At 40.0% G+C, this 26,911-nt stretch overlaps 1 protein-coding gene across 1 annotated transcript in view; it reads right to left on the bottom strand.

The window, feature by feature from the left end:
* Positions 1-26,911, bottom strand: part of KIF26B (kinesin family member 26B) — a 212,871-nt gene that overhangs the window by 46,036 nt on the left and 139,924 nt on the right. The window contains exons 5-9 of the mRNA XM_066180297.1: positions 16,619-16,825; positions 14,978-15,071; positions 12,648-12,910; positions 9,829-10,012; positions 5,830-5,989 (exon numbers count right to left, since the gene is read on the bottom strand). Of these exons, the coding sequence (XP_066036394.1) occupies positions 5,830-5,989; positions 9,829-10,012; positions 12,648-12,910; positions 14,978-15,071; positions 16,619-16,825 (908 nt within the window). The remainder of the gene's footprint in view (positions 1-5,829; positions 5,990-9,828; positions 10,013-12,647; positions 12,911-14,977; positions 15,072-16,618; positions 16,826-26,911) is intronic.

Raw genomic sequence — 26,911 nt, 5'->3', positions numbered from 1 at the left:
AGTGCATTGTTGATTAACACTATAACAGCAATTGCTGGAGCATGCACACCCATCATCTGCATGCTCCTGAGCTGCTGATTAAATTATTCTAATAAAATGCCAGAAGTTTTCCTGCCTTCACAAACTGTGCATCCCTGATTCCACCTATTTTATGTAGTTCCCTGGGAAAAAGAAGGAAATTGCCAGAAACTCAGCCTAGTAAACTGTCAGATACAGAAAAACCCCAAAGGTGAACATAATTGCCAGATGCTCCAAGTCCTCATTAAATGCATGCTGACAGAGTTTCATTGCTCTTGCAGGCAACTGCATTGCACTTGCCCAGTGACAAAGGGCATGCACCTAAGGCCAGGTCCTCCACTGGTATAAGGTGGCATTGCTCCAGTGGCTTCAGGGTCTCTTAGCCAAGGTTCTAGTCCACATGACCTGGCTGAAAACACCAAGGAAAAAATCTTTTGTTCCTGACCAGACCACGTTTTTGATAGCTAATTAGGAACTATTTTACATTCAACAAAATGTCCATTGACCACTCTCCTACACTCTCCTACAATTGGATCATTCAGGGGTATTTCTTAGGCTTATTTCTCTTTTTGAATAGGCTCATTTCTTCTTCCTTGTTTGCTTCCCAGTACCTCTCTGTGGATTGTTGCCTCCTCTACACATAATTCCAGGGTCTCTTGGAGTTTTTCCATTCATTTCAGGCCATTTCTCAGCCCTGTGATTCTGTTTCAGCTGTCTCTCATGTCCTCATTTCCCCCTCTTCTTCTGCTCTCACATTTCCTCAAGTAAAACTGCTAAACAGTTTTTCATGCACTTCTAGTATATTCAGTATTAACACAGAAAGATTGGAGATCTGAAGGGCACACCAGATTTTTTTTTTCCTGAGTCTGTGATCTCTGTACCATATTTTCATTGAGAAGGTGCAAAAGTTAAGGAATAGAAGACATAGATGAAGCAGTGGAAAGTAAAAGTGATTCAAGTTTCTTAATGAAAAACAATAACCAAAAAATTCTAATTTCAAGTGCTGATAAAGTAACCGTTAAATCAACTGTTCATTTGACATATAGTTCAAATGTGTCATTAAATTTTTAGACCTAGTAAGCAGACATGGTTGTGTGAATCTAACAAAGCTAGGACTTTAGCACAAGCTCATAAATAAGGGTAATATCTCCAGTTCTAATACTAATTATTGTCCAAGAAAATCCTAACATCCTCCTGAAAATCCTAATGTCTTTTCTGAGAAAAATAATATAACTCATGCTAAAAATGCAAAGGCAAGGCATATAAACAAAAGACACCTGGCATTTCAGTTCCTCTCACACACAGATTTTTACAAAGATGAAACAACTGCAGATGGATACACCCATCTAACTAAGAAAAGGAACTGAGGTACTGGATCCATCCAGACCCCATTTTAATTTTTTTTCCAATAATCAACTAACAATTTAAAGAAAATATCTGATACACAGCTCATTCTTTAAACTAGTATACCACAGCACTATAATCCAACACTTTCCCTTTTCTCTTCACCTAAATGCAATAACAACATTTGACCAAAAAATTCACATTCTGCATGCCATTAGGGCTATTATGTGAGTCATTAACTCTAAAGAACAGGGAAAAATAGGATAACAGTCCTAGCAATAGTGAAAAAGTATATAGTGCTTTTTGCCAACTCTGAATGCCCTTTATAAATCCTATTTGAATTTTTTGTAATTCAGTTTTATAAATGTGAATAAAGAAATAAACACCTGAATAAATTAAACTATAAAATTATTTTCCAAAGGCCATGCAGAAAGAAAAAATGGATTAACCCATGCTTTAAGCACCAGATTAGACCTTAAAATACAGTGGCTCTGCCATGAAGTCTATTGTGCAACCTTGCACCAGTGACTTAATATAATTTTATTTTCTGCACAGAGGATTGAATGAAGCATTACCAGCATGTAAGATCTGGGAGGAAATGCAACCATATGACAGAGAAGCAGAAGTGCCAAGAATAAAAGTCATGCTTTTGACTCGCACCTATCTATTTTACAGACAAGACTCCCACCTTGGATAAGCGTAAGCGTGTAGTTCAAATTACAGTATGCCTCTAGAAACACTAGCACATTGGGATAGCACATTAAGAGAGAAGCCTATTAAATAAAACAAGCAACAATTTCTGGAAGAGAAATTCATACAGCCTTGCACTTTTCTAAGCAGTTTTCTTACATTCTCACAGTCATTAAAATGCATAAAATGATTATTTTCAAAACAGCATTACCATGAATTATCACCACCCATGTTGCCTAGCAACTGAAGTAATTTTTGAATAGTGAGCTATATAAACCAGTATCTGGAGTTTGTGCAAATGGGTGTTCATTTGAGGGTTTAAAACACATTCATCTTGGAAATCAGAGGCAGATAATGCAGCACTAACATAAAACTGAAATACTCTTAAAAATATAAAATGGCACTAACAATTACTGCATCTTAGCAAAACCCTTCTGTAGCAGATCTAAGCCAAACCATATTTGGTCTGGCCAGGAACTGACTCTCTTGCTCTTCCTTGAGCTTACAAGTGCCCCTTTCCATTCTTCATTTTTTTTGAAGATATTTGACATTCCCATGGAGAAAATAATTCTTGCCAAATCTTCTGAAGGATTTGTTCATACCTCAAGATCAAAAGAAACTGGTGACAAAAAGTGGCAATGTATTGAAGTCAAATAAAAATTCTATTTTTATATATGACACTGAGCTGGAAGAACTCAGTGGTTCATACCATGACATTACAGTGTGCTCACTAAGGTTCAAAATAGGTCTGGAAATAGTGACAGTAATAGTGACACTGAGAGATTAGAGAGAGATTAAAAGTATATGTATGAAACATACAAACTCCCGGAAATCACAGTCTGGTCACTCATTAGCTGCAAGTGTTTGCCAGTGTAGGGATTCTTGTCCCATCTTCTGACCCATGTGAAATTTGACTCGAAAACAAGACAAGAGCCTCCAAACCATATCAAACCACCTTATTTGACATCTGAGAATTTCTACATTACTTTCTTACGACTTCAGAAAACAAGTTCCTGCTAAAGCCAGTATAAATCTTTGTTACTTTTCCCAAAATGGGAGTGTATGGGGGGCTCTTCCCAAGGGAGAAAGATTCCAACTGAATGGTTTCCAAGGCTTAGCCTTATGGGCAAAAATTAAAGAAAAGCAACATGTGCTGAAAAACAGCATGTGTTTCTCATAGAGACTGCAGGTGGAGGCAAATTCATCCCTGGCACAAACACAGAGACCACTGAAGGCAATGCAGTGGCATCTGCTCACACCAGCGATGAATCTGAACAAGCTTTTCCTTACAACTACTACCTGTGGAGGTAATGCTGGATACAAAACTGAAGCAAATTTAAGAGCCTGCAGCCTCTCAGAGTTTAGAGAACCAAATTTTTGCAGTCAGAGAAAAACTATGTATTGTGAGTTTCCAGGTTCCCAGGAAGCCATGCAGTGCCTACTGACAGGCTGCTATAAAATACTTAATGGCTGTTTAATAACTCAGATACAGAAAAGATGTTTCATTTTGTCTGCTGCTCTATGGAAATTTACTGAGACCACACACAATGTGCAAAGCTGTCACGCTTCCATTGTTTTCCTTTGGTCCCACTCAAAAAAGGCAGTTAAAAATACAATTTTATACTAAACAGTGAAAGAGAACACCCCCTAGAGAAAGGGGAATTACCCCAGTTAGAGAGGCTAGTCACTGCTCTAAGCAAGAGGTGCCACTGAACACATATCATCTCTGTCTGTGGGGTTCTGGGCCTTTTCCTCAATGCAGCACTCACACATCCAGATCCATCTTCCTCTCATCTCCAGCGAGGAGCGGGACACACATGCACTGCTGGATCACTGAGCTAATGGTCTCTGTGCTCATGCAGCCACCAAAACTCTTTTTTCCATTGCTCAGGAATAAACCACATATGAGAGAAAAAGTCTTCTGGATTCTTCTCAGCAAGAGGAAGAAAAGCTTTGCTCCAGAATATGCCAGTATATTTTTCAAATTATATTTTAGAAGTCCTCTTAGAAACAGGACATTGACTCTGATTTGCAGATGACCAACCACTTCTCTACACTCTATAATTTCTTATAGGAAGAATTCTTACTAGGAGTGAACTAAAGAGGGGATTGTGGCCTGAAGAGAGCTTTGATCTTCTTTCAGCAGTACAGACATTGACGAGAAAATATGCTGACATCTCTGGCTGTGTAGGCTCAGAAGTGCAACAGCAAGAAGAGAACTGAACACACAGCAATTAGAAGACGTGTTTGGTAATGCTTTTCTCCTGGTCAGTTATTGGCTGGAAAGACAATTGTTGTATTTGGTAACTACTCTTTGTATGTTTAGTTCTAGCCAAGCAAGCATTGCTAACATTATCTTTTGTATTTCTACCAGTGACCTTCTCTTCAATTCATAAAATCCAGCAGGAAGGAAGACAGGTTTTTGATAAGCATTGCCTGAGTTACACTTTGTGAAATGCAGAATTCAAACTATTTTCATGCTATGACGAGGTGCATGATCCACAAAACATTTAATGAATATTTATTCATTTATTTTCTATTTTTACATAGAAATTTGGTTAGTCATTAACTGAATTCTCGCCTGATTGAGCTCCAGGATTGGGAATATTTTTAGAAAGAATGTTTTAGGTCCAGACTACGAAATAATATTTGAAACTAAAGGTTGAAAGAGAAATAGAATTATAACCAATATCAATTCATTTTTACTTGCCATAATGAAGACGAAAACAAAGAAGCAATCTTGAATGAACATGTGTAAATAATCATGTTTGCAGCCTTTTAAATGCTAAAAAGGGTAAAATGCATGGACTGAAATATTGTTCTGTGGATGACTTAGTTCATTCTCCCTGTCATCCTGTTGCTCCTAACTCCCGATGTCATACACCTGTCCTTCATGAATGATGACATTCACTGGCAGTTTGATTACAAGATGCTGCTGGAAGCCATTCCCATGATGCTAGTTGCTACTCCCTAGGGTCTAGGCTGGAGAAAAGCAACACCACCCACAAAATCAGAAACTTCTCAATAGGACGGCAGTGTGACTCCCTGGGCCAGGAAGTGAATCCAAGCTTCCTCCCAGACCTGCACACATGACACATAGGAAGAGGCAGTGATGACAAGAAATGAGCACAAGGAATACCCACTAGGTGAGAAATTCCCCTTGTTTCCCAGAAGACACCTGCAGTAGCAAAGGCCACTGGTTTACTGTGGCAAATACAGTGTACTTCTTTTTTTTGCATATGAAAAGCTGACAGTGAGATTCAAACCATGCAAAAAAACCCCGCAAAGTAACCTTAGATCACAGAAGGAATCTCATGACAAACATGAATGCTCATTGTGACATATATTTCCAAGAAAGTAAATTCCATACAATGGACAGCAAGATAATTTTCTCTACAGCACTACATTATGGCAGCTATGCTCCTCTCCTTGGAACAAATATGAAATGCTCTCACATGCTTTGAAACATTAAAAAAATCTTGGAACAGAAAACAAAACCCTAATGTGTTGAACTTAAAATCTTAAGCCCTTTCAGCCACCTGGGTCAAATTTCAGCAGGCTTCTTCCTTTGAAACCTATTTGTCAAACACAGTGTAGCTACCAGGTGTAAGGTCAGGGAAGGTGTCACTGAACCTCAGGCAGCTTTTGCCATGGCTCAAGAGGGCTGCATCGACCCCAGCAGACTGTTTTCCTCCTTACCCAAATCTGCCTCAGACCCGGACAGACAAACTGCTTTCAAGCATCCTCTCATTAGGCACAACCCAGACAACCACTTACTTGTAGGGGATGTGTTTGCTTCCATTGACAAGGGCCAGGATGACATTGCCCAGCGCTGGCAAGGAGAGGCAGAGGCCAGAGCTTCCCTCGCGGTTTTTGCTGAGCACTTTCACGCAGCTGCCCAGGTCAATGAGGTGCAAGCGGCTGCGACCTCCAGACACTGCCATAAACAAAGAAAGCAGACAGTTAGTGTGGGCCTCCTAAAGCAGCTTCCCAGGAAAGCAAAAGACTCACCACGACTCGTGAAGAGGGAACAGCCCAGGAGCCTTCCCTAATTCCTGTTATCAGACACGGCTGTAGGGGTCCTGCTAACACACTGTCAGCCTTTATGGCTGCACATTGCTGTCTGCTCCAGACCTGCTTAAAAATTGCTGAGTATTCACTCGCTCCTGCAGGCTTAACTCTGTGAGAGTCACCAATGTGACTACATTTCTTTACATATAGCTCTATTAGCCTGTACCTGAGTTGGCTCTGCTTCTGTCTCTGTCACTACTGTTTCTCTGTCTGGAAAACTACAGGCTGGGAATTCCTGCTTAGTAAGCAAGAATACTTCTCTTCTTTTTCCCATCCTGAATCTTAAGAAAACACTGTGGCATCTCTGGATGTTCAACTTTTCTTCAAGTCTATATACTTTCACAGTATCATTTCAGCTAAGAAAAATTTTCCAAGATGGATTGTGAAGTAGCACCTCTGTTCTAAGAACAGTTTCTGTAAAACTGGCAATAGATCTTTATGGTTTTTTCTTGTTTACTCTGCATCAACACACGACTTCCAGAGTGACAAGATGCTACCATTGAAACACCAAGATTAACAAACATTTGCTCTCTTTAAAAGTCTGTGGTTCCTTATGAATCCAGGATGGGAACTATGTGGACTTCACAGAAGTGCTTTTAGCTCTCTACAATCTCAAGAAAATTTCTTAGCTGAGTTTTTTGCATCTGATCTTGGACCACTCCTCCCCATTCTCAAGAGTTAGCTTAAAATCAGTCTGTAGGAAAAGGCATTTTCCTACATGTAAAAGGCATGTATTTCTAGGATCTTAACTCAATAGGTACAGAACAGAACAGAATCACTAGGTTGGAAGAGAGAGGTAATAGCAATATATGAGGACACAAAAACACCTTAAACAGCAGCAGAAATACTTTCACATCTGAGTTTACCTCTATGCAAATTAATTCACAGCCATTTTGACACAGGATCTCAACTTGCACATTTGGTAAGAAAAAAGAGAGAAGATGAACAAAGACAGAAGACGTCCTATGGGATTTGTGAATCATATTCCAAAAATATTAGTGTCTCTATATCTCTATATCACTGTCAATTACAGTGTCTCTGTCAACAATTGTTAAAATACAGTGGCTTCTGCTGATTTAAAGTCCTGTTAGTTCTTCAGCTCTGTCAGGTGGTAGGCAACATGACTTCTATGATACAAGAAAGTATCCACAGACACTCCGGGCTCCTGCACTGACTGCAGAAAATTAGGTGGCCTTGGGGAACCGGTAAGGGACCTGCACCTGAACTGATCATGGAGGACCTTTGTCTCCCCTCTAAGAGTCCTTAAAACTCTTAAAGAGTCCCTGAGTCTTCTAACATTGCTATTCTCAGAAGGCTGGAATTCCTTACTTGAGTGTCTCCCAAACATTTATTTAGAAAAAAAAGAAATGCATTTAGTTGCTACTGCAAATGACTGTAGGTGACTTTGCTGAATCATATATAGTAAATATTTCCTTTGCTAAGATTACCAGATGTCAGGGAAACAAAAGAATGGAAGAAATCACTACCTTTCAAAAGCTGTCATATTGTTTCCACATACACTCCTATTACACAACTTGAGGAAATCTAGAATAAAATAACTTTATTTTTCTTTCTTATTTAATTTACATGTTGAAATAATATTTTTAAGATTATAGATCCACTTAATTAATCTGAAAATAAAATTATTTGTTAGGCAAGTTGTCCACTAATGTGCCTGGCTACTATAGAGAAGAGAATTGGAACATCTTAACACTTTTTTGTCTGTGGTCACAGAGACTTTGCAGAGCTGACAGTTGAAAAATGACAGTGATCCAGTTCTGCCACAGTGACATTTATTTCAATGGTGCTAAGCCTGCTTCATGACATTCCTGGTAATGAATCTAACAAGGAGGTAAGTACAGTACCAATGCCTTATTCTAACAGTAATTTTTTACCAAAATCACATGTTAGCCAGCCCTTTAATCTCTTATCCTTTAGAAGCTGGGTTTCTTTTTTCCCCCCCTTTCTTCCTATCCTTTTTTAATCCTGTTACTGGAATCTATATATCTCTACTATCTTCATGGTTTTTTTCTGAGAAGTCCTTCATTACAGCAGGAGACAGTGATAATCACTAGGCGCCCTTTCTGAGCAGCTGGAATTCCCCCTCATTCAATTATCAGTGGGATCTGACCCTGCCTAGCTTGTAAGGCCACTCAGATATGGGAACCTGAAGACAGGAGTAAGGTATGACCACGAGACAAAGATATAACTAGAGGCAGTAGGCAAAGCATGCTGTATTCTAATCCAACAGGATCATGTCTTCTTTTTCTGAAATTATAGTCACAAGAAAATAATATTTTCCCTTTTATTAATGATATTTGAAAGTAGTAGAAAAGGACTGTGCATTCATGTACTTTTGTGTAGTAAAAAATATGGAGCATTAAATAATTGCAATAATTATTCCCTCAAAATCAGCCATTTTATTCCTATAAACCAGTCTGTTTGAGTACTCACTGTCTTCCTTTCCACCGCAGGGTGGTTAATTAATAAACCTTTAGTTAATTGAGATTTCTGACTGCCAATTCCACAGAGGTTATTACTTAAATACATGAAAGCCGCATTTCCATTTAGAGCAACTTTCTGTTTTTTTTCCCCTAAAAGTACAGTCAATTAAAATTTTCTTCATTTAAACATTATACATTAATACTACAGTGGTGATCACCCACTACACATCATGCCTTGTAATCTATTTCTTATTACCAAAAACCTATGCAGAGCCAGGACCTGAAGCATATGCTGTTTCTGCAGAATTGCTTAAGCCCATGAATTAAAAGAAGCAGATGTCTCCGGTATCTTTCAAACAAATATTCTTCCCTGTAAATATGATTATTTAAAAAAAATAATTTTAATGTCAGAGTTTTCTTTTTCAGCTGGGTGCTTCCTATATTATACAAACCTTTTATCATTGGAATTTACTTACAAAAACCCCTCTCTGTGTATCTTCAGTCATAAACAATTTGGGAGACTTGAAACAGAAGACAAATACAATAAAAATATGAATGATGTGAGAAAAAAGAAAGTTTTGAAAATTATAGAAACATAAAACTACATATGGAAGCACCTTTTCCTCATTTAAAAGTGGGATATGGAAGCAAAGACACAAGCCAGTGAAAGCATACATGCCAAAGAGAGGAAACAAGCCTATCTGAAAAATCCAGGCCCTTTGCAAAGAACCATGAGAGTCCTTTGTGCACACATAGTTGGGCCAGCAACTAAAATATCACATATCACCAAGGGTATAGTTTATGGGTTGTCAACATCAGCTTCCCAGTTTATGGATTGCCAGCATTAGCTTCCACACACACTGCCCTATTTAGGTGCCAAAGAGGAACAGTTAACATAAGGGTGGCAAGGAATTCTAGTCACCACAATATTTTAATCCGTGACCTCAACGCTATCTGTAAAGGTAATAATAAAGGCCAATTTGAAAAGCACCTTTTTTTTTTCAGATACAGAGGCCCACAATGGGCTGAGAAATCCCAGTGTCTCCACAAGAGAAACTAAACTGACAAGTGATAGTAATAGTCCCCAGTGGCCTTTAATGGCCTTTGGTGGGCCTTCACCAGGAACATGGACAGCCTGCTTGTATGAATGGCTACACTCCACGCTGAAAGGATAATTCTTTCACTACTAAAGAGTATCATTTGAAGGGCCAGTCTCCAGGCAGGCTTGAAGGAGACAGAGACGAGCAAGAGGACAGCTTACTTCCGCCTTTTCCGCTCTTCTCCATGCGGTACTGGTAGATGTGCAGCGTGAAGAGCATGTGGGAGTTGCGGTGATCCTCCTCAGCACAGTCCCGCTGGCTGCTGCGGCGGGAGGCGATGGCAGCGTCCAGGAAGAAGGCGGCCTTCTCTGCCGTAGGGGCACGGAGCTCGCTCTGGTTCTGGAGCTGCATTTAACACCAGGGAGAAATTGCTGAGAAATTCCCACACGGAAACACCACTGGACAACTTCCCACAATCAACATATGGTGTGGATACACTGGCTTCTACTGGGACTGAAAAGGAGGAGGCACCCGATGGAATGAAACCCTCCTGACACTGGCAGTGGCAGTAGTATGCCCTCCAGGAGCCCTCATGGCTAGAAGTGGGGAAAAAAATTGCAGATGACATGTCAATCCCAAACTCAACAGCTGGTGGATAACAGCAGGGCTTACGTGTTGCCTTTCAGAAAGTGTTAGAAGGAAGCAGTCCCCAGCTAAATCCCAAAAATAACAGGACTGAAGTTTGTGTTCTACTCTATGGCGTATGAGGAACAGCCCAGAAGAGAAGCCTTTTCATTTCCCCTTCATGCCACAAGTTTATTATGCACTTGCACACAAGCCAGGGCAATCCATTAAATGGAACAAGGCAGGTAATGTACAAACATTCATATTTGCTGGACCTCAATCCCTGTCACCAGCCTGCTCTTAACTCTCCTAAGTGACAGGCAGCATAGAGGACAGATACTACATTAGGAATGCATACATGTTTCATGGCACCTAAGACTAGTTTGTCTGTGCAAGGGACACGTGACTGTGCAATCTGACGGCATTAGTTTGGCAGTACACAGAACTGGCCCTCAGCCCATAGGACAGATTTGTCTTGCCTGGCATAAAAACAGCAAGGAGCTCCCTGGTCATGGGGTTTGTTCCCCTGCTATATAATATAGCTGACAGTTAAGTTCTCCAAAAGACAGTACTACTGTTTTCTCCTTGCAACCATTGATTAGCCTGAGGAGGGATAAAGCTGAGGCTGTGTGTAGGATTCGGTGACACAGCTGAAGGCTAAGCTCTCTCAGAAAAGAGGGAAGGGGACAGGAAGGAGTTAACAAGGCCAGCAGAAGGCAAGCCAGTCTGTGGGCTGATCTCACTAATGTAAGCAACAAGAAAATGTGCATCCTTGGAAAGGTCCAGTGACAGACAGTATGGCATATGGTGATCACTCATTTGCTATACACACTGCTGATTCTGCATATCTGTACAGCTATAATATAATATTCTCCCTTCATCTGAAGATTTGGAGAATTCAGGTGTATGACACATGACTCCAAAATGTCTTGTAAGCACACATAAAAAGGCTTCTTTCCTTGCAATTTAATCCAGTCATTCACACTGCAGAGATACATAGGTGTCCCATGGAGCTACCTCTTCTTTGCTGATCTAAATTAATTCATTCTGTATATAGCTGTACTGTCTGTATCTATATGAAAATAAGCTATCATAATGGAATATTTATTATTATTGCTATTGTGCTAAAATACCTTAGTAAAGAATTAAGCTCTAAGGAGATGCTGGTTGTGACGCAGTTATGTAACACATGCAATGTACATGTGCGAATTCCTAACTGAGTCCATCACCCCAACGGTAACTGTGCAGACTCAAGTCTCTCATATTTATTAGATTGCACCAGTTACTGGATACCATAGGGTGAGATCTCTTGTGATACAGTAGGTATTTCATAAAACACTAGTCAGGAGTTAAGTGAAAATGAGAACCCTAACTGTTATTTTAAATCAAAACACAACTTTATAGCCCTTAGGCAGAATGCAAAAGAATGGAAAATATGACCTAAGTATGCCTAAAAAACTTAAAACACAAAGAGATAAGACACAAAATTTATTACTTGCTGTTTAAAATCTCACAGTTCATGACTTGTGTGGATATGAGTCATGATCCCTAGATCCTTGGAGCTGGTTACAGCCTACATGACCCTGTAGGTCTGTTCCCTTCTCCCTCCATTCCCATTCCTGGAATAAGCAGGGCTCTGCAGGTTCTTGGCCGAAGCAGCCTTTGCATTTCAGGTTGAAAGAATGTTTTCAAGCTCCATCACCTTCTTTTTCTCCCTCTTCATCTACTCATACAAAAAGCAGATTTACTCCCTCACAAACAGCAAAATGAAAGAATAGGTCCCTTTTCCCCTCAAACCAAGAGAGGGGGAAAAAATACGGCTGCTGAGAATTTCTCATATCTACCCAGAAAATAGATGAGCCAGTTATTCATTCCTGCGAAAATTCCGAACCTGAGAAGAGTTGGAGTTTTTCTTGACTTGCCCAGCTCAGAAATTTACTTCTTGGCAGCAATTAATAAGTAGCAATTAATGCTCCCTACAATACTGCTAATGCAAATGCTATAAATAATGTAGTTTATAAAGAAAAAAACAGCCATATTAATAGCCTACAGTAACTTGTGTGGTACTGTAAATATTTAACTTGTTGTTTTACAAAAGAGATCACACTTTTTTATTTTTTTTAAGAACTAGGTGCATTTTTGTTTTCACTGAATGTTTTCACATTTTATTGCAAACACAAGCCCTTACTCAATATCAGTTATACCAGAGGTACAAATATTTAGGCCAGGAGAGCAGATGGCCCTGCAGCTGCAGGTCATAAAGTTCTCGAACATTTTAAAGTAAACACTTTCAAGTCTATAAACTTTATGCTCTGAGTAGTTCTTGAATTTGAACCATCTCAACAGCTCCGGGGGGAAAAAAAAAAAAAAAAAAGTCATGCTACTTGTTTCAGGATAAAATTAATCTTGGATTCACCTGCATGCCACAAATGGGGTCTTCACAAAGGTAGACACCTGGGGACTGGCCATCTTGCAGGCTGCCTGTAGCCACTTCTGACAACAGGTCTCTCAGATTTTCTTCTTTCCCCCACACTTCCACTGCAGAAATCCGGACCGAGAAGCGCGCTCCTGTCTTCTCTTTGCGTTCATTAATCAACTTGAATAGCCACGAGATGGCACAAGGAATTATGCCAAGGTTTTGCATGGAATCATCCTTCCCAATCATGGTGTATGACTTCCCTGTCAGGAATGGGGGGATGAAGAAAATACATCATCATTCCCAGGACCTTGACAGCCTTCTGCCAAGAGAGATTATCCTGCATAGCCTCATGAAAACAACTTCACTACAACAAGGACAGTCAGCAATGGGAAATTATAGGCAGGTGGACAAATAGGATGAAATCTTATTTCAAAATAAGAAATTTTTCTTCTTTCAAAAATCATTACCTCATGCATTCCCCTGACATCTCCCATTCCCAAGGCAAGGTGCTGCAGGGGCCCCCATGTTGTAATGATGCAGCCTCTGATGTGGTTAAATCATGGAGGGAATTGAGCTGAGTAGGAGTGTCATGGTCTCAAAAAACCTCTTTGAATACTGTAAGAGTGGTATTTTTTAAATACTACTTCACTTCAAAACACTTGATTAAATTTCAAATGCTTGAGTCGCGATTAACATAAACCTGGACCCAGAATCACACAGATGTAACTTCATTCAGAAAAAAAACCCCAAAACTAACCAGGTATATGTGATCACTTGGTGCAGAAGTGGGTCCACAGCAATTAATATTTAATCTGGGTCAAAACCATCCCCTGTTTTTTTCAATTCTGCAATTATAGCTTTGGCTTGTCTTTGCTGTAAAAGTTGGGTGATTAAGAACAGACACAGACCACTATCTTAAACTGCTTTAAGTGTCACTACATATAATGCTTTTAGATATGTTTTCTAAAGCTCCTAAATTTATAAGCCAAATTATAAGGGTATACATCCTTTCAGGCAAGAACTTGTGGCTTCTTTACCTTGTTTCATTTCTTATGTTGAATCTATGTGGAAAAAAATCAGTGAAAAAAATATTTCCATGCACATGTCTGTGTCAAGGTCTGGGTAGGTCCATGGTTTGTGAAGTGGTGGTGGTGCAGTTAACAAAGCAACTGCAGAGACTCAACTCGTGCTTCAGCAAAACCCCAGCTAGGATACCTCTAAAGGACATGTAGAGAGGACTCATGAGAGACTGTTATCTTGTTTTCGGCAGGTCACAGGGGGGATAAATATCTAAGAGCTCATCCTAGTGTCACTCCTGCCTGATCCAGGGGGGCCTTCTGGTGTAACTGGAACACTAGCCTGCTCCATTCATTGTACCAGACCTGGTTGCATTGCAGCATTCAGTGCTCTTTCAAGTTTTGTTGCCTATAATTTGGGATAATCATGGCCTGATACAGCCTGATCTTCTTTACCACCTGCAAAACTGAATTATCCTTTTAAGTTATATGTGTACATCTGTGGTGCTTTGAGACAGTAAAGAATGGAGATCATTGCACACATGCAACAAACCCCTCTTCATTCAAGAGACAGTACTTCCAAAATACAATTATATAAACATGAACAAAACATATGATTACTCTCAAAATCCAGTTATTTCAAAATAATAGTGTGTTAATGATGATGATTCTCCTTTATATTGTCCTTCAATGAATGCCTGAAATGCTATTGAATCATGTCCAAAGTGTGAGTTTTGAACCATCAGTAATATTCAGTTAACCATTAGAATAAGATTTGTTGGAGACACAGTAGGAAGAGGTCAGTAATGAGTGAATTGTCTAATCAGGAAATAGAGTATAAATCAAACTATTTGAGTGCCTAGTCACACTCCATAAGAGTGTCATCACAAACATCAAGTACTTGAATGAATATTCATAGTACACAGCTTGATAAAAGTGGCATTTTGGGCAAACCCTCACCAACACCAAGCACATTTGGAAAACTGTAGATCACTGTTGGACAGTTCAATAATAACTGAAGACAATGCAAAACAAAATTGCTGTAATATTTAAGGGCTGAAATGAAGCAATAATTCAAAGGTGACTCTTGTTCGAAAGAGCATGCTGTCCAATATTTACACCATAAGAAAAGTGAATAAATGTGTAAGTAAGATGTGAAGATGTAGTACAAGATCATGCACAGGTACTCTTAAAATACAATTAATACATACAGACAAATGAAAGTTTGTTTTCCTTAACCTAACAGACTAGCAATCCTCGGTTAAAAATATTCATTTTACTGTTTCAGTAGGGAAATTTAGCAATACCAACCAAGCTTGGCATGACCAAAGCAGAACACGCAGCCATCTGCCCCATTGACCACAGACTGGATCACCTCAGCCACAGTCCCAGCACATACTTCAGCCTTTCACAGGTATTGGAGAAAAAAAAAATAATTAAAAAACAGGAAAGAAAGAAAACAAAAGCATTAACAAGAATAAGGAAAATCATTATTTTCACCAGAAAGTGGTAGTAATGTCTTCCCTGCTCCAGATACCATGTTGAAGTATCAAGAAATCTAATCCTGCTTGTCTTGTTCATATGACCTGTGCTGTGGATTGGAATGACATTACTTGTGTAAGCACATGAAGCAGGACTTTTGGTCTGGATCAGGTAAGTTTCATTTGCTGATGCATCAACATCCTTTGTAGGGTTAAAAAAAAATACGCATATTGTAATGGGATGAGTTGGTTTGTTAGAACTACTTATTTAAGGGATTTTAAAACACAGTTTTGATTAAAAAACAATCCAACACTGAGGAAATTTTGCAGGCTCTATTTTTTGCTCACTTATGGACTGAGTTCAATTCTACTACCATATGGCTGAGGAATGTAAAGGGAACAAACAGCTTCTTTGGAATTAGCTAGGTGACATGACATTATTATGAGTCTTCTCAGATTCTGCAGTACTAGACTCCATTCTGAAGACTGTAGCAGTATTTTAAGAAGTGCAAGACAGAAATTTACCCCCAGCATTCTTGGATTTAAGGTTCAAGCAGGATGAATGGTCAACAGTGCACCTGCAGCAGCTGCTTGACAACAGTGGATGAAACTCAAACAGAATTCACAGTTTAGGCCTTGATGGGAAACACTTTGCATTTGACAACACATCAAATAAATTCACCCTGGTTCATGGCTACTTCTAGACTACCTCTACAACAGAAAATAAAATGGGGCAAAAAAGGGACTGTTCACCTTGAACTGCATCCAGGCATTAATCTGCAAGGTGCCAGCTGCTTGGACCAGGACTAGGTGAGGGAGTGACCTAATGATACAATTATGTGACAGTATTTTAGATGGCCCTGTGTCCTAGCTCTTGTTTGGTTTATGAATACAGAGCCAGCCTTACAGGACTGTTTTCTAATTATACTTTGCAATGTTACTTTACTCTTTTACTGTCCTCATGGCATTTGGGTAACATAGTTCATCAAACCAAAGCCCAATGAAGACAAAAAACCTGAATATATACTCATGAATTGACTTGTGGATTTAAATCCCCATCTTCTTATTGCAAACTGTACAATAGAACACTGTAGAAATAATCCTTGATCCCTTGGTTAATAGAGAACTTCATCAGAGAACTGTAGTTCTGATCACATCTCTGTAAACACCAAACAATAATATTTTATAATTCACAGTAACTTGTTGATATTGAGGATTTTCCTGTTAGGCAACCATTTAGCACATTATTGAATGTATAATTTCAGGAGAAATTATTTACAGTACAGATTAAAGAAAGCACACCATTATTCAGCTAAAATTTAATAAACTGAATTCATTATCGATGATTTCATGGCAGACTAAATTCAGTCCTGGTATAAGTCCACTGAAAGTAATACTGCTGCAGCAGAAATCAATTTGGCTCTGGTGCACACTGCTGCTTAGATAACTCTTCCAATCATACAGGCCCTACCTGTGATGCATCTTGAGGGAAAACTGCATCAAAAGCAAACATCTTGGGTGGAACCTGGCTGCCTCTTTTCTGGAAAGCATTCTGGCCTCCACAGGCCAATGGGTCATACAGGGTGATTTGCTTCTTACGGGGATCAACTTTTAGGAAAGAGCTGGACTCAGACGTGTCTCTGGCAAGTGTGGAAGAAATGCGCACCATGACTTTGACCTGTCAGCAAACACACAAAAGATGAGCACATTATTCATTAGCCTGTTGGTTGCTCTACAACTGGTGTGTTGAATGAATTTTCCAACTACACTTGACCAAACAATATTGGCTTGTTGTAGCTAGTGTCTCAGTGGAAGCCAGTGAACATGCAGGAGGTATGAGGCAGAATTTGTCCTAAAATTACAAAGTGAGTGAAGCCAGAACTCTCAATCTATTTCAACAAGCAAGTTGTGTATTGAGAATTACAATGCACATCATTGCGTTTTAGTGTCGATGCTACTCAAGTACAGTGAGAAAGTATTACATCACCTTGTCTTACTCTCAATATAAATTGAAAATTAACCATACCCTGGTGGCCCAATTAAAAGAGCTGAAAGATGTTCTAGACTGCTAAGCTTTCAGAACTGCAGTGGTTTCTACAAAACAGCCTGATCAATAAAAGCCTATAAAAGCCAGCTCTATAATTTACACCTTTACAAGTCTAATCCAAACACAAAGATGAAGTGCACAGTTTTGAGTGCCATCATCAAAGAGTTGTGAAAAGAGTCCCATTTTAATGGTCAGATTTTGAAATTACCATCAAGGGAGTGAAGGTAATAAGCAATAAAATATTTGTTAAAACATGTTAGCTCACAACTCATTAAATAGCTACATAATAAGATGCTATTCCTGAGACAAAAATAAATCTTCATCGATCTAGTTTTGGTTTTCCCCATAAAAATTCACCACCTGCAGGCACGTGTGCTCCTGACTTTAGAGGCGAACATCACATCTCTGGCACTTCTAGTCACACCTGCACACACTTTTTCCTAGAGCAGATTGGCTTTCACACTCACTAGACAGAACTTTTATGTTAATGCTTCTTAATCGTATGTCACTTCTATCAAACCCATCCACATTTGGCATGCAAATGACCACAAAGGGTCACGTCAGCATAGGGTGGGAGCATATCTGCTGCTGGAATGGCAGACACATTCCAGGAGGAGGTTGTAGTCCCAGAAGCTGGGGTGCAGCTCCTGTTGGTCTCACTGAGACTGGTGCTCCTTGTATGTAAGTCTCACCTCATGCTGGCCCAAGCTCATCCCGCATTCAAATAAATCAGCTGCTCTGAGAAGCAAAATCTGGGAAAATTCATTTTTGACACAACTGCTTTGAGGACAACAGAATGAGACCAGAGATTAACTGGTATTACTCAGTATTTCTGTGATGTCTTCTCTGTATGTCAGTGAGTCAGACTGGTAATTTGACTCCAGTATTTTAACCTGGCAAAACAAGTTGTCATTAAATGGTGAAATGGTCACAAATCTGCTCACACAATTTCACTTTTACACAATTATCTGAGGAAAAAAAGAAAAATACTTCTTGTGTTGGAATGTTTCTCCTCCTGCTCAGCTGAGCTTCTTATGAAACCTAACCTCTAACTGTAAAAAGCCACCTCTAAAATCTTGCCAAAGGCATTCTTCTGAACCCAACCCTAAGCAGAGCTGACTTCTGCTGAGGACAACAGCAGCCAGCACACCCAGTCAGCCCACATGAAGTGGGCAAGCTCTGATTATTCCATCCCTAGGTCTCCTGGAAGATCAGAAGAGAGGCACTGGTCAAGTTAGCAGGGAAGGAAGGGAGCACAACTATACATCGATGGGGAGCAAGAAAACAAAGGGCAGCGTCAATCTTGTACTGTTTTCCAATTTTCAACTTCATATGCCTTTGGCTTTCTTTCACTGTGTCCTATATTTTTAAGTAGATACCAATATCATGAGTATTAGACTGATCTGCTGAAAAACAAAATAAATGCCCTTCTTCAACTACTTTAAATAAAATACTTTCTTGCTTTAGAAAGCTCTTTCCCTATAAGTTTACATGTATTTTTGGCTGCTGTGAGATCATGTCTTTCAGATCCTTGATCTTTGTGTGCAAAGGAGAGTTAACTGAATACTCTGGGCTGGTTTTTTTTTGGGTTTTGGAGTATGGACAGTGTGTGAAATTTAACAACCTTTCATATACAGGCAGTGTAAGAATTCTTTCTGGCCTCAAACTGTATGGGCTTGCATTTTTAACAGCAGCTACACTGGCTTTGTATGGTATAATATCACTGGCATGGGTCCGGATTTAAACCTATTCACACAAAATCAGATTAATACCTGCCACTTCTTACTGAAGTAACACTGTAAATCCTCCTAACTTCCAACAGCTATAGTGATAGAAGCTAAGGCATCAGGTTCCTCTTTCCCAAGAGTAAAATACCAGTTTAACTGAAATCCTAAAAATTTACTAGCATCAGATAAACTGAATGAATCTCTATTAAAAAAAAAAAAAAAAAAAAAAAAAAAAAAAGTGCTCAACTCAGAAGCCCCAGGAACTGTCAAACAGCATATACTGCTTCATAACACCAAATACAGACATTTCTCAAGAAAAATACTGCTATTGCCATGAACTTTGTACTTCCTGTGAATTGGAGATTTTTGTTTTGAGACCTAATGGTTCACAGAATCGCATGGGTTGGAAAAAACCCCCTTTAGATCTTGAGTTCAACTGTTAACATAAAACTGCCAAGTCAGCCATGTCCCTACGTGCCAGGTCTACACAGAATCCTAGAACAGTTTAGCTTGGAAAAGACCCCATTCATATGTGTTAGGGCAGAGGAATATCATACTGATTACATGTGGATATCCTCTTAGCTGGACCACTTCTTACTCATCGTGAAGATGTCTGTGTGCCTTGGGACACCATATAATAGGTAATTCTGCTCACTTCCTCTTAGATCAGCCTACAGGAGCTCTCCCCATCTGAGTCAGTTGTCTGACCCCTTTGAAGACAACAGAGGAACAGACATTTCTAGCACTTAATTTGCATGCTCTGTTTTGTAACAGATGAACTCCACCAATACCTCTTGCTTTCTCTATAGCACCACAGGCATCTTAAAAGTTTACCTGAGATATAGGTGCTACATTGTAGGCTGCCTAAAGTTATTCTTTTTGCTCCAAGCATAATAAAAAGGCTCTTTCTGGGGAGCACATTGCCTGGCCCAAATTCCATAGCACACACACACACCCACAAATCTGTGTGACAGTCTCCACCAAAAAATCATATGCCAGCAAAAATAAAGCTAGGCACTTGAGTGTCATGGACACAGAATACCAGTAGTAACAATAGATTATTTGAACTCATCTGGTAATTTGGAGGATCTTAAATATTCTTCCAGGACAGTTTCACACTAGTGAAATCCTTTCAAATTACTCCTGATTTACACTACATTAATTGAGAAAACAATTAGATCCCATCTGTGCAGACTGTATGTCCCCTATATGCCAATGGGAGCTGTGACTACGACAAAAACCCAATGGGCAGGCAAAATACAGGCAAACCTCAGTCTTGAGAAACACCTTCAGAACTACATATGTAACGGTGGCACAATAAACTAGGCAGGCCAAAACAGATTTTGAAAGATCTGAGCCAGATATATCTTCTGAGAAGACAGGTAAGCTTGTGGTCTGGGAAACAGCCTGAGATTTGGCATCTAGGACCCCTCCTGATGGCTGTGTCCAAATGCAGTATGGCAGCTTTTGGTGCAATCTGTTTCACACTGTCCACCTGTACAGGAGGCAGAGTCACAGCTTACTTCACTGCCAGGCACACTGAGACCTTCAGTCACTGCCTGGCCTCAAAGAACTGGCAGTAGCCATTTTTTCCACACCCCATTATAAAACATTATTATGCTTGTAACTTAAATCCTAGGATTCAGGCAAAGCATTTCCCAGCAGTGGTTATGACAAGAGTAAATCAACTAACAGCAGTAGAAATGATGGGAGACCCTGGCCTTCTGCTCTGCTGTTTCACAATCCTTCATGCAATTTATAGCTCAGGGATTAGCAGGGGAGGCTCAGAGTTTGTGCTGGCCCCTGAAAATCCACACCACAGGGGAGGCAGCACAAGGATGGGCAAATGTAACTCATCCAGCTATGGGGATAGCACAGGAACTTACTGGACTTAAAAGACTTCAGCTCAATTTAAGGAACAGACAGGCTGAAGATCACGGTGCTGCTCTGGGGAACTCAGAAACACAGTATGGTTAATTTGAAACTAACTGAAGAGTGAAGTTTAAGAACGCTGATACTTTATGCTTGCAATTTATATTTAAATAAAGTATAAAGTGAGCTTCTCTTTAAAAAGAAAAAAGAAGGTTTTCTGCTTCACTTCCTATGTGTCATTACTCCTTCAGTCCACTGCTGCAGTTTCCCACTAATCTCTTGTAATTGAAGCATCTCAAAGACACCACTTGCAACTAATGGGACCACTCAGTCTGCCAGAAATTCTTGTTTGAATTCCAGTGATCAGGCCTTGGCAGTGCTCAGCCTTAGATGCACCTCTGACTGTTTCTATGGGGAAACATGAAAGCAGTCTCCTGAGACATGTGCTCTTGGTAAAACAAACAACCTGGGCCTAATTTTGATCTAATGTTACACCCATGCAAATCTGGCTGAACTCAGCAAGAATTATTCTAGTTTAGGAGCAGGGAGAGAGAATAAAAGAAAAAGTCACTTACTCTGCATCACTGCTGTGCCTTTTATAGGACATAACTCCACTTCTTAGTTCTGCTCATACTGGTAGCATTTTTTAATGTGTTTTCTCTTATGAATTTACAGTATTTCACTGGACAACTATTTAATCCAACAGCACCCCCATTTACTTCTCTGCATTTCAGTTCCTGCCTTCAAGGACATGACTTGTTCTTACAAGTTCTACAGTCATTGAATTCGGCAATAGTACTCCAGATGTGAAATGCCACAAATAAAAGAAGAATCAGAGCTGTACTGTTCAGGCTTCCTCAACAGGTTGGGGTTTTTTTGTATATTTGTCTATGTACTTATTTTACACATATGTGTGTGTATTTCAATTATATACGTGTTTTTTAAAACATATACATTTTCTGAATATATATAAAAGTGGGGTTTTTTCATAAATTTCTCTCTAAATGGCAATGATTGGCATTGATGGGTTCCTTCATGGGTACCATTTAGTAGAATCAAGAGAAGACCAGGGGAATTGCTGTATTATCACTATGCTACTGTACTGTAAAAATAAGCATAAAAACTTTTAATCAACTCTATGAAAATTTCAGTTGCCTGTACCATTTTTCTTTCTCCTTTTTTACCTAATGCATCCCTATAAACACATCTACTATTTCTCGAAGCAGGAATTTGCTAATTGCAGGATTTTCCCTGGATAAACTCAATTTGTGACCTGTCGCAGACCCTTTGTTATGTTCATACTCTGTGGAGAAGGACAAAGGTTCAGCACACTCTGCAAAGTAGAACTGGTGCCAAAGAAATAAAAAAAAGAAAGCAGAGTCCAGCCACTGACACTGCCATGTCTCCTGTGCCGACAGGGGTCTGTCTGCAGGACCAGCAGCAAAATGAGCAGGGAAGGTGGGAGAGGTAAGCTGTGTCAAATCTGTATCACACACCAATAGCTACAAACACAGACTGGAATGAGGAAAGACAAGCAGAGATCAGGGGATATTATAACTTCTTCTACTCTTGCCTGTAAGATTTCATTTGGGGTTCATTTATCTAATTACTGCAGGGACAGGGCTAGACAGCTGTTGCTTCAGGCACTGTGCTTGCCTTTATGAGCTGCTTTTCTCATCAATCATTTGAGCAGCTTCTGCTGGCCGTGTTCTGGGTAGTGGTGGGAGGCAGGAGCTGCAGTGCAGTCACAGGAGAGACAGGCCATCCAGGACTATTGAGCTGTTTCAGCACTCCATCAATGTAATGGCAATCACTGGCTGCAGGAACAGCCTTATTGGAGGTTAATGAAGAGTAGGTTTTGTAATTTCTCACTGTTACAGTTGTAAATAATGGTGTGAGGCATGCATTTTTACTGTAGCCAGCCACAAAGTACTACAGCACAAGAAAATCTAGGCCATCCCATATGCTGGTGCACACACATGCTTTTTCATGAGGAATGTAAAGTTTGAAGCCTTTCTACAGTGCCCAGAGGATGTGAAACCACCTGTTAAGTATGTTAAAGGATTTTTCTTACAGCTCATGAGACAATTAGCTGATCATGCTAACATGAAATATAGAAGGTCAAGATAAACAGACTGACCCAGAATGCAACACATGCCAGATTCTAAGAGTGGGCATTGCCTGAATGAAAATATGCTCACATTTAGAAAAAACTACAAACAAATAAACTGGGGTGAATTATGCCAGTGTAACCTGGTCATGGAGCATGTGCAAACAGGCCTTGTTGTCCTCTCTTCCTATTTTCACAAAGGTAACACTCCTAGGCTTCAGTGCTTTGCTTCAGCACAAATTAGACAACACAGAGGCCTGATCACTGTTGCTGTTGGTGGAAATGGCTGTTACTGACACTTGATCCTTTGGAAAAGCAGTGAAAGTAACCAAAAAAGCAATAGCATTAGATGATGCACGTCTCCTCTTTCTTTACAACAGTTCCTCTATTTCTGTCTTCTGTGGTTGCTAAAACTTTACCAGCTCATCAGCCCCTTCCTGTACAGCAGTTAAACTAATTTGGACTTCTAGCAATAATGGAAAGTAGTGGCAGCACACTGTACCCAAACACCAATCATGTTATTTAAAAATTTGCACTTATCATGATTGCACACTTTTCCAGTTGGACAATGCAACTTTAATAATGAGTTCAGTAAAATCTGGTGTGAAACATACTCAGGTCACAGGGCACGGCTCAGTGGTTTCCTGTCCTGTTAGTGGCAGCAGTAGCTGAGAGTTTGCCCCTATTGTTTGGTACAGCTGAAAGACAATGCTGAGCACCAACACTGCCTGAAACCAGCACATACCTCAGACCAACCATTCAGCTCTAACATTTCTACTTAGCACTTAATAGACTTTAAATTAACAGAGAGCACTGCAAGTTTCTTCTATTCTTAAAAAATAAAATTAAAAAAAAAAAAACAAGGAAAAACAACAACAACTAACCAATAAAGAAGACATAAGGATCATCCCATCATGGAAAACAGTCTTTTCTTAAGGCTCCCCACGCACGGATTGGGTTCCTGGCTTTTTGCAGCCAGTGTGTTGCCTCAAGCAGGAGGAGGATTTGTCCCTGCTTCTCACATTCTCTATGTATCTGTACCTATGATGGGACCAACAACAGCCTAACTTAGCCCATGTGCTGGGTGTTTGTGGTTTGTGGTTTTTGTTTTTGTTTTTGGTATTTTTTTTCTCTTGAGAGTATCTTTAAACATCACTGTCAGTGGCATTTTCATGACCTGAACAAGCAAAAACAGCCTTCAAAAATCCCAGCAGGAACAACATGGGATCAGCTGGCAAATCTTGTCTTCCCTGCAGTGGATCTGCAGGTATGTAAGCATGCACCCACTGCCTACTGGTACAGTGAGCAGATGTTTACTTAAAGCTCCAACACACTATTGCAAAAATTTACTCTGCTTCCCCCACTCTGACAAGAATTTATTTCTCTGTGCACATCACAAGTACAGTTCACTGCCAAGAATTTTAAGATCTTTTCCTTGGTACCTTTCAAAATCAAGTATATATTTTGCTTCACTTCAGTGATTGTTTAGAACATTTCCCCCTTCCTTTCTTCCTACTTAATACAGTTTTTTCAAAAGGGTCTTTAGACACACAGTATCTATGTAGTAAATTAAACAAGGTAAAAACTGTTACCTGGCACAAAATGGGGAACTGGCAACTTTCCCTGTAATTCTTGTCCTTTGCTATGGTGTGGCAATATCCAACAGTCTGCTAGATGCTCTCTTGCCCATGCTAATCTAAGAACCATGCCTGGAATTGTTTGGGAGAGACAAGTGCCCAACACCATGCCAGGGACCTTGTTAACAATGCAGGAGTACGCTGATTGAGTGCCAGTGCCCAGGAATATTTCCTGTTCCTGTTTAATTTATTTTATAGTCTATACCAGGTTTAGCTCCTTCAGAGTAGCTGGTATGGGATTGTGTTCTGGATTTTTGATGGAAGCGGTGTTGATGACACAGGGACATTTTAGTTGCTGCGGCGAAGAGCTTACACAGAGTCAAGGTCTTTGCAGCATCTCATCTCACCCTGCCACCAAGTAGCCTGTGGGTGCACAAGAAGTTGGGAGGGGACACAGTCAGGATGGATGACCCCAAGTGCCCAAAAGGATATCCCCCACTGTATGGCAGCTCAGCATATGAAACTGAGGGAAGGAGAAAGAGGGAGATAATCAGAGTTATGGCCATTACATGTGAGGAAGCCCTGCTTTCCTGAAGATGGCTGAGCACCTGCCTGCCCATGGGAAGCAGGGGATGAATTCTTTATTTTGCTCTGCCCGTGCATGAAGCTTTTGCTTTTTCTAGTAAACTGCCTCTATCTCAATGCACAAGTTTTCCTTTTTACCCTTCTGATTCCCTTGCACATCCCACTGGGAGAGAACGAGCAAGAGGTTGTGTGGGGCTGAGTTGCCTGGCTTCGTTAAGCCACAGAATTGTCCCAGTCACAGATCCTTGCACAGCTTAGGCATGTTTAGCATTCTCTAAGTTAAATACAAGAAACTCAGTCTGTGCAGGAGTGGCCTCCCAAGCATGTGATGTGCCATATGTTGCTCTGTTCTATTCCAGCCTGGCTTGATATCTACAGATCCTACAGACAGATCAGCCAAACCCATTAAACACATTTGCAGCATCAGCAAGGCAGGCTCTCTAAAGGAACTTCCCTGCTCTCGTGACTGATGACAAAGCTGCTGTCGTTCCTGCTGCCTGCATAAGGCTGCCATCAGCCCCCTGGGGAGGAGGGAGACAGCCGTGGGGAGTCACTTGGCTCTTTCTCATAGGCCATGCTCTTGTCCTGATGCTGTGCAGAAAGACTGAAGAGAACTTTGCTTTGCTTATTTAAGCTTCCTCTTAGAAACCTGCTCTTCCAGAAAAACATGACTGAACTGCCTCGGCTGTCACAAAGACTGGTGTTGATAGAAAGCAGAAGCAGTATCAACAGTAGCAATATCTCAAGCACGTGCCGTGATAATTATGTCTGCTATATTATTTCTTAAAGCCCCAGTTTCCCTTTTTGTCAAGCTGTGAAAGAGGTGCATAGGATGCAGCTTGGTAAGTATAAGCAGCAGGTCATCTTACCACTAATTAAAGAAAGTGTGGCACTGAGGGCTTCACATTATACATTCTCAGGAGATGAGGAATTCCAAGATGAACAAGGCTCTCTGTTTCTTTGTCAAAGGAAACAAGAATTTCTATGGAAAGAATGCAGACAAAAGAAAAAGTTTCCCTTACACATGTCTTTGAGATGTCTTTTCAGCACTAGAGAAACAAAGGATATACAGGTATTGCAAAGAGATGTATAATCACAATTGTAAGCTTTTCCATTATTTATAAAGATGATCTCCATGACTGCATAAAAAAGAAGATTCCCCAGTCCGCACATAAAAGTGTATGCCATGGCACCATAAATAACAAGCAGCAATACAATCAGACAAGAAGGATTTACATTATTTAAACCAAGCCAGGAGTGAAAAATTGCAGTTTAATGCATATAAGTGTGGAAAAAAAGATGTGTAAAATTTTGGAGGGGTGGCTGGTAATGACAGATAGTAAATAAAAGGGATCGTTCTGACTAGAAATTTGGGAATTGATGATGAGGAAAAAAATCCCAAAGAAAGCACATGGCCAGGTTGTAAAATAGAGTCTATATAAATGGAAGGGGGTACAATCATCATATTAGGCAATATAGGTGAGATATCTAATGAGTGCTTTGGTATTCAGAGGAGAAATCCAGTCTCCAGAAGGAATATAAGCACCCTCCAGCACCATATGTTGCATGAAACAATCAGCAGAAACTTCAAGGAGCAGAGCTTGATGCTTTAGTGAGGAATGTAACACACTCTAGTGTCATTGAATTCAGCAATAATTCCTTATTTACCTGCAAGTATATGAGATGAGGACTTAACCTTAGTTAGGAACAACGAGCAATAAAATTAAATGTAGAAAACAAGGGAATGATAAAACCTGAGGCCAAGCAATGATATGATCTATATTGTTAGTGAACATTTCACCTGAAGATGCCTCAGGGCTCTGCAGTCTTCTGACAGAATCGAGAC

The sequence above is a fragment of the Chamaea fasciata genome, unplaced genomic scaffold (assembly GCF_029207755.1).
Source record: "Chamaea fasciata isolate MVZ Bird 193981 ecotype frontalis unplaced genomic scaffold, bChaFas1.0.hap1 SCAF_3, whole genome shotgun sequence".
NCBI classification, from domain to species: domain Eukaryota; kingdom Metazoa; phylum Chordata; class Aves; order Passeriformes; family Sylviidae; genus Chamaea; species Chamaea fasciata.
This window is presented reverse-complemented; position numbering and strand designations above follow the sequence as displayed.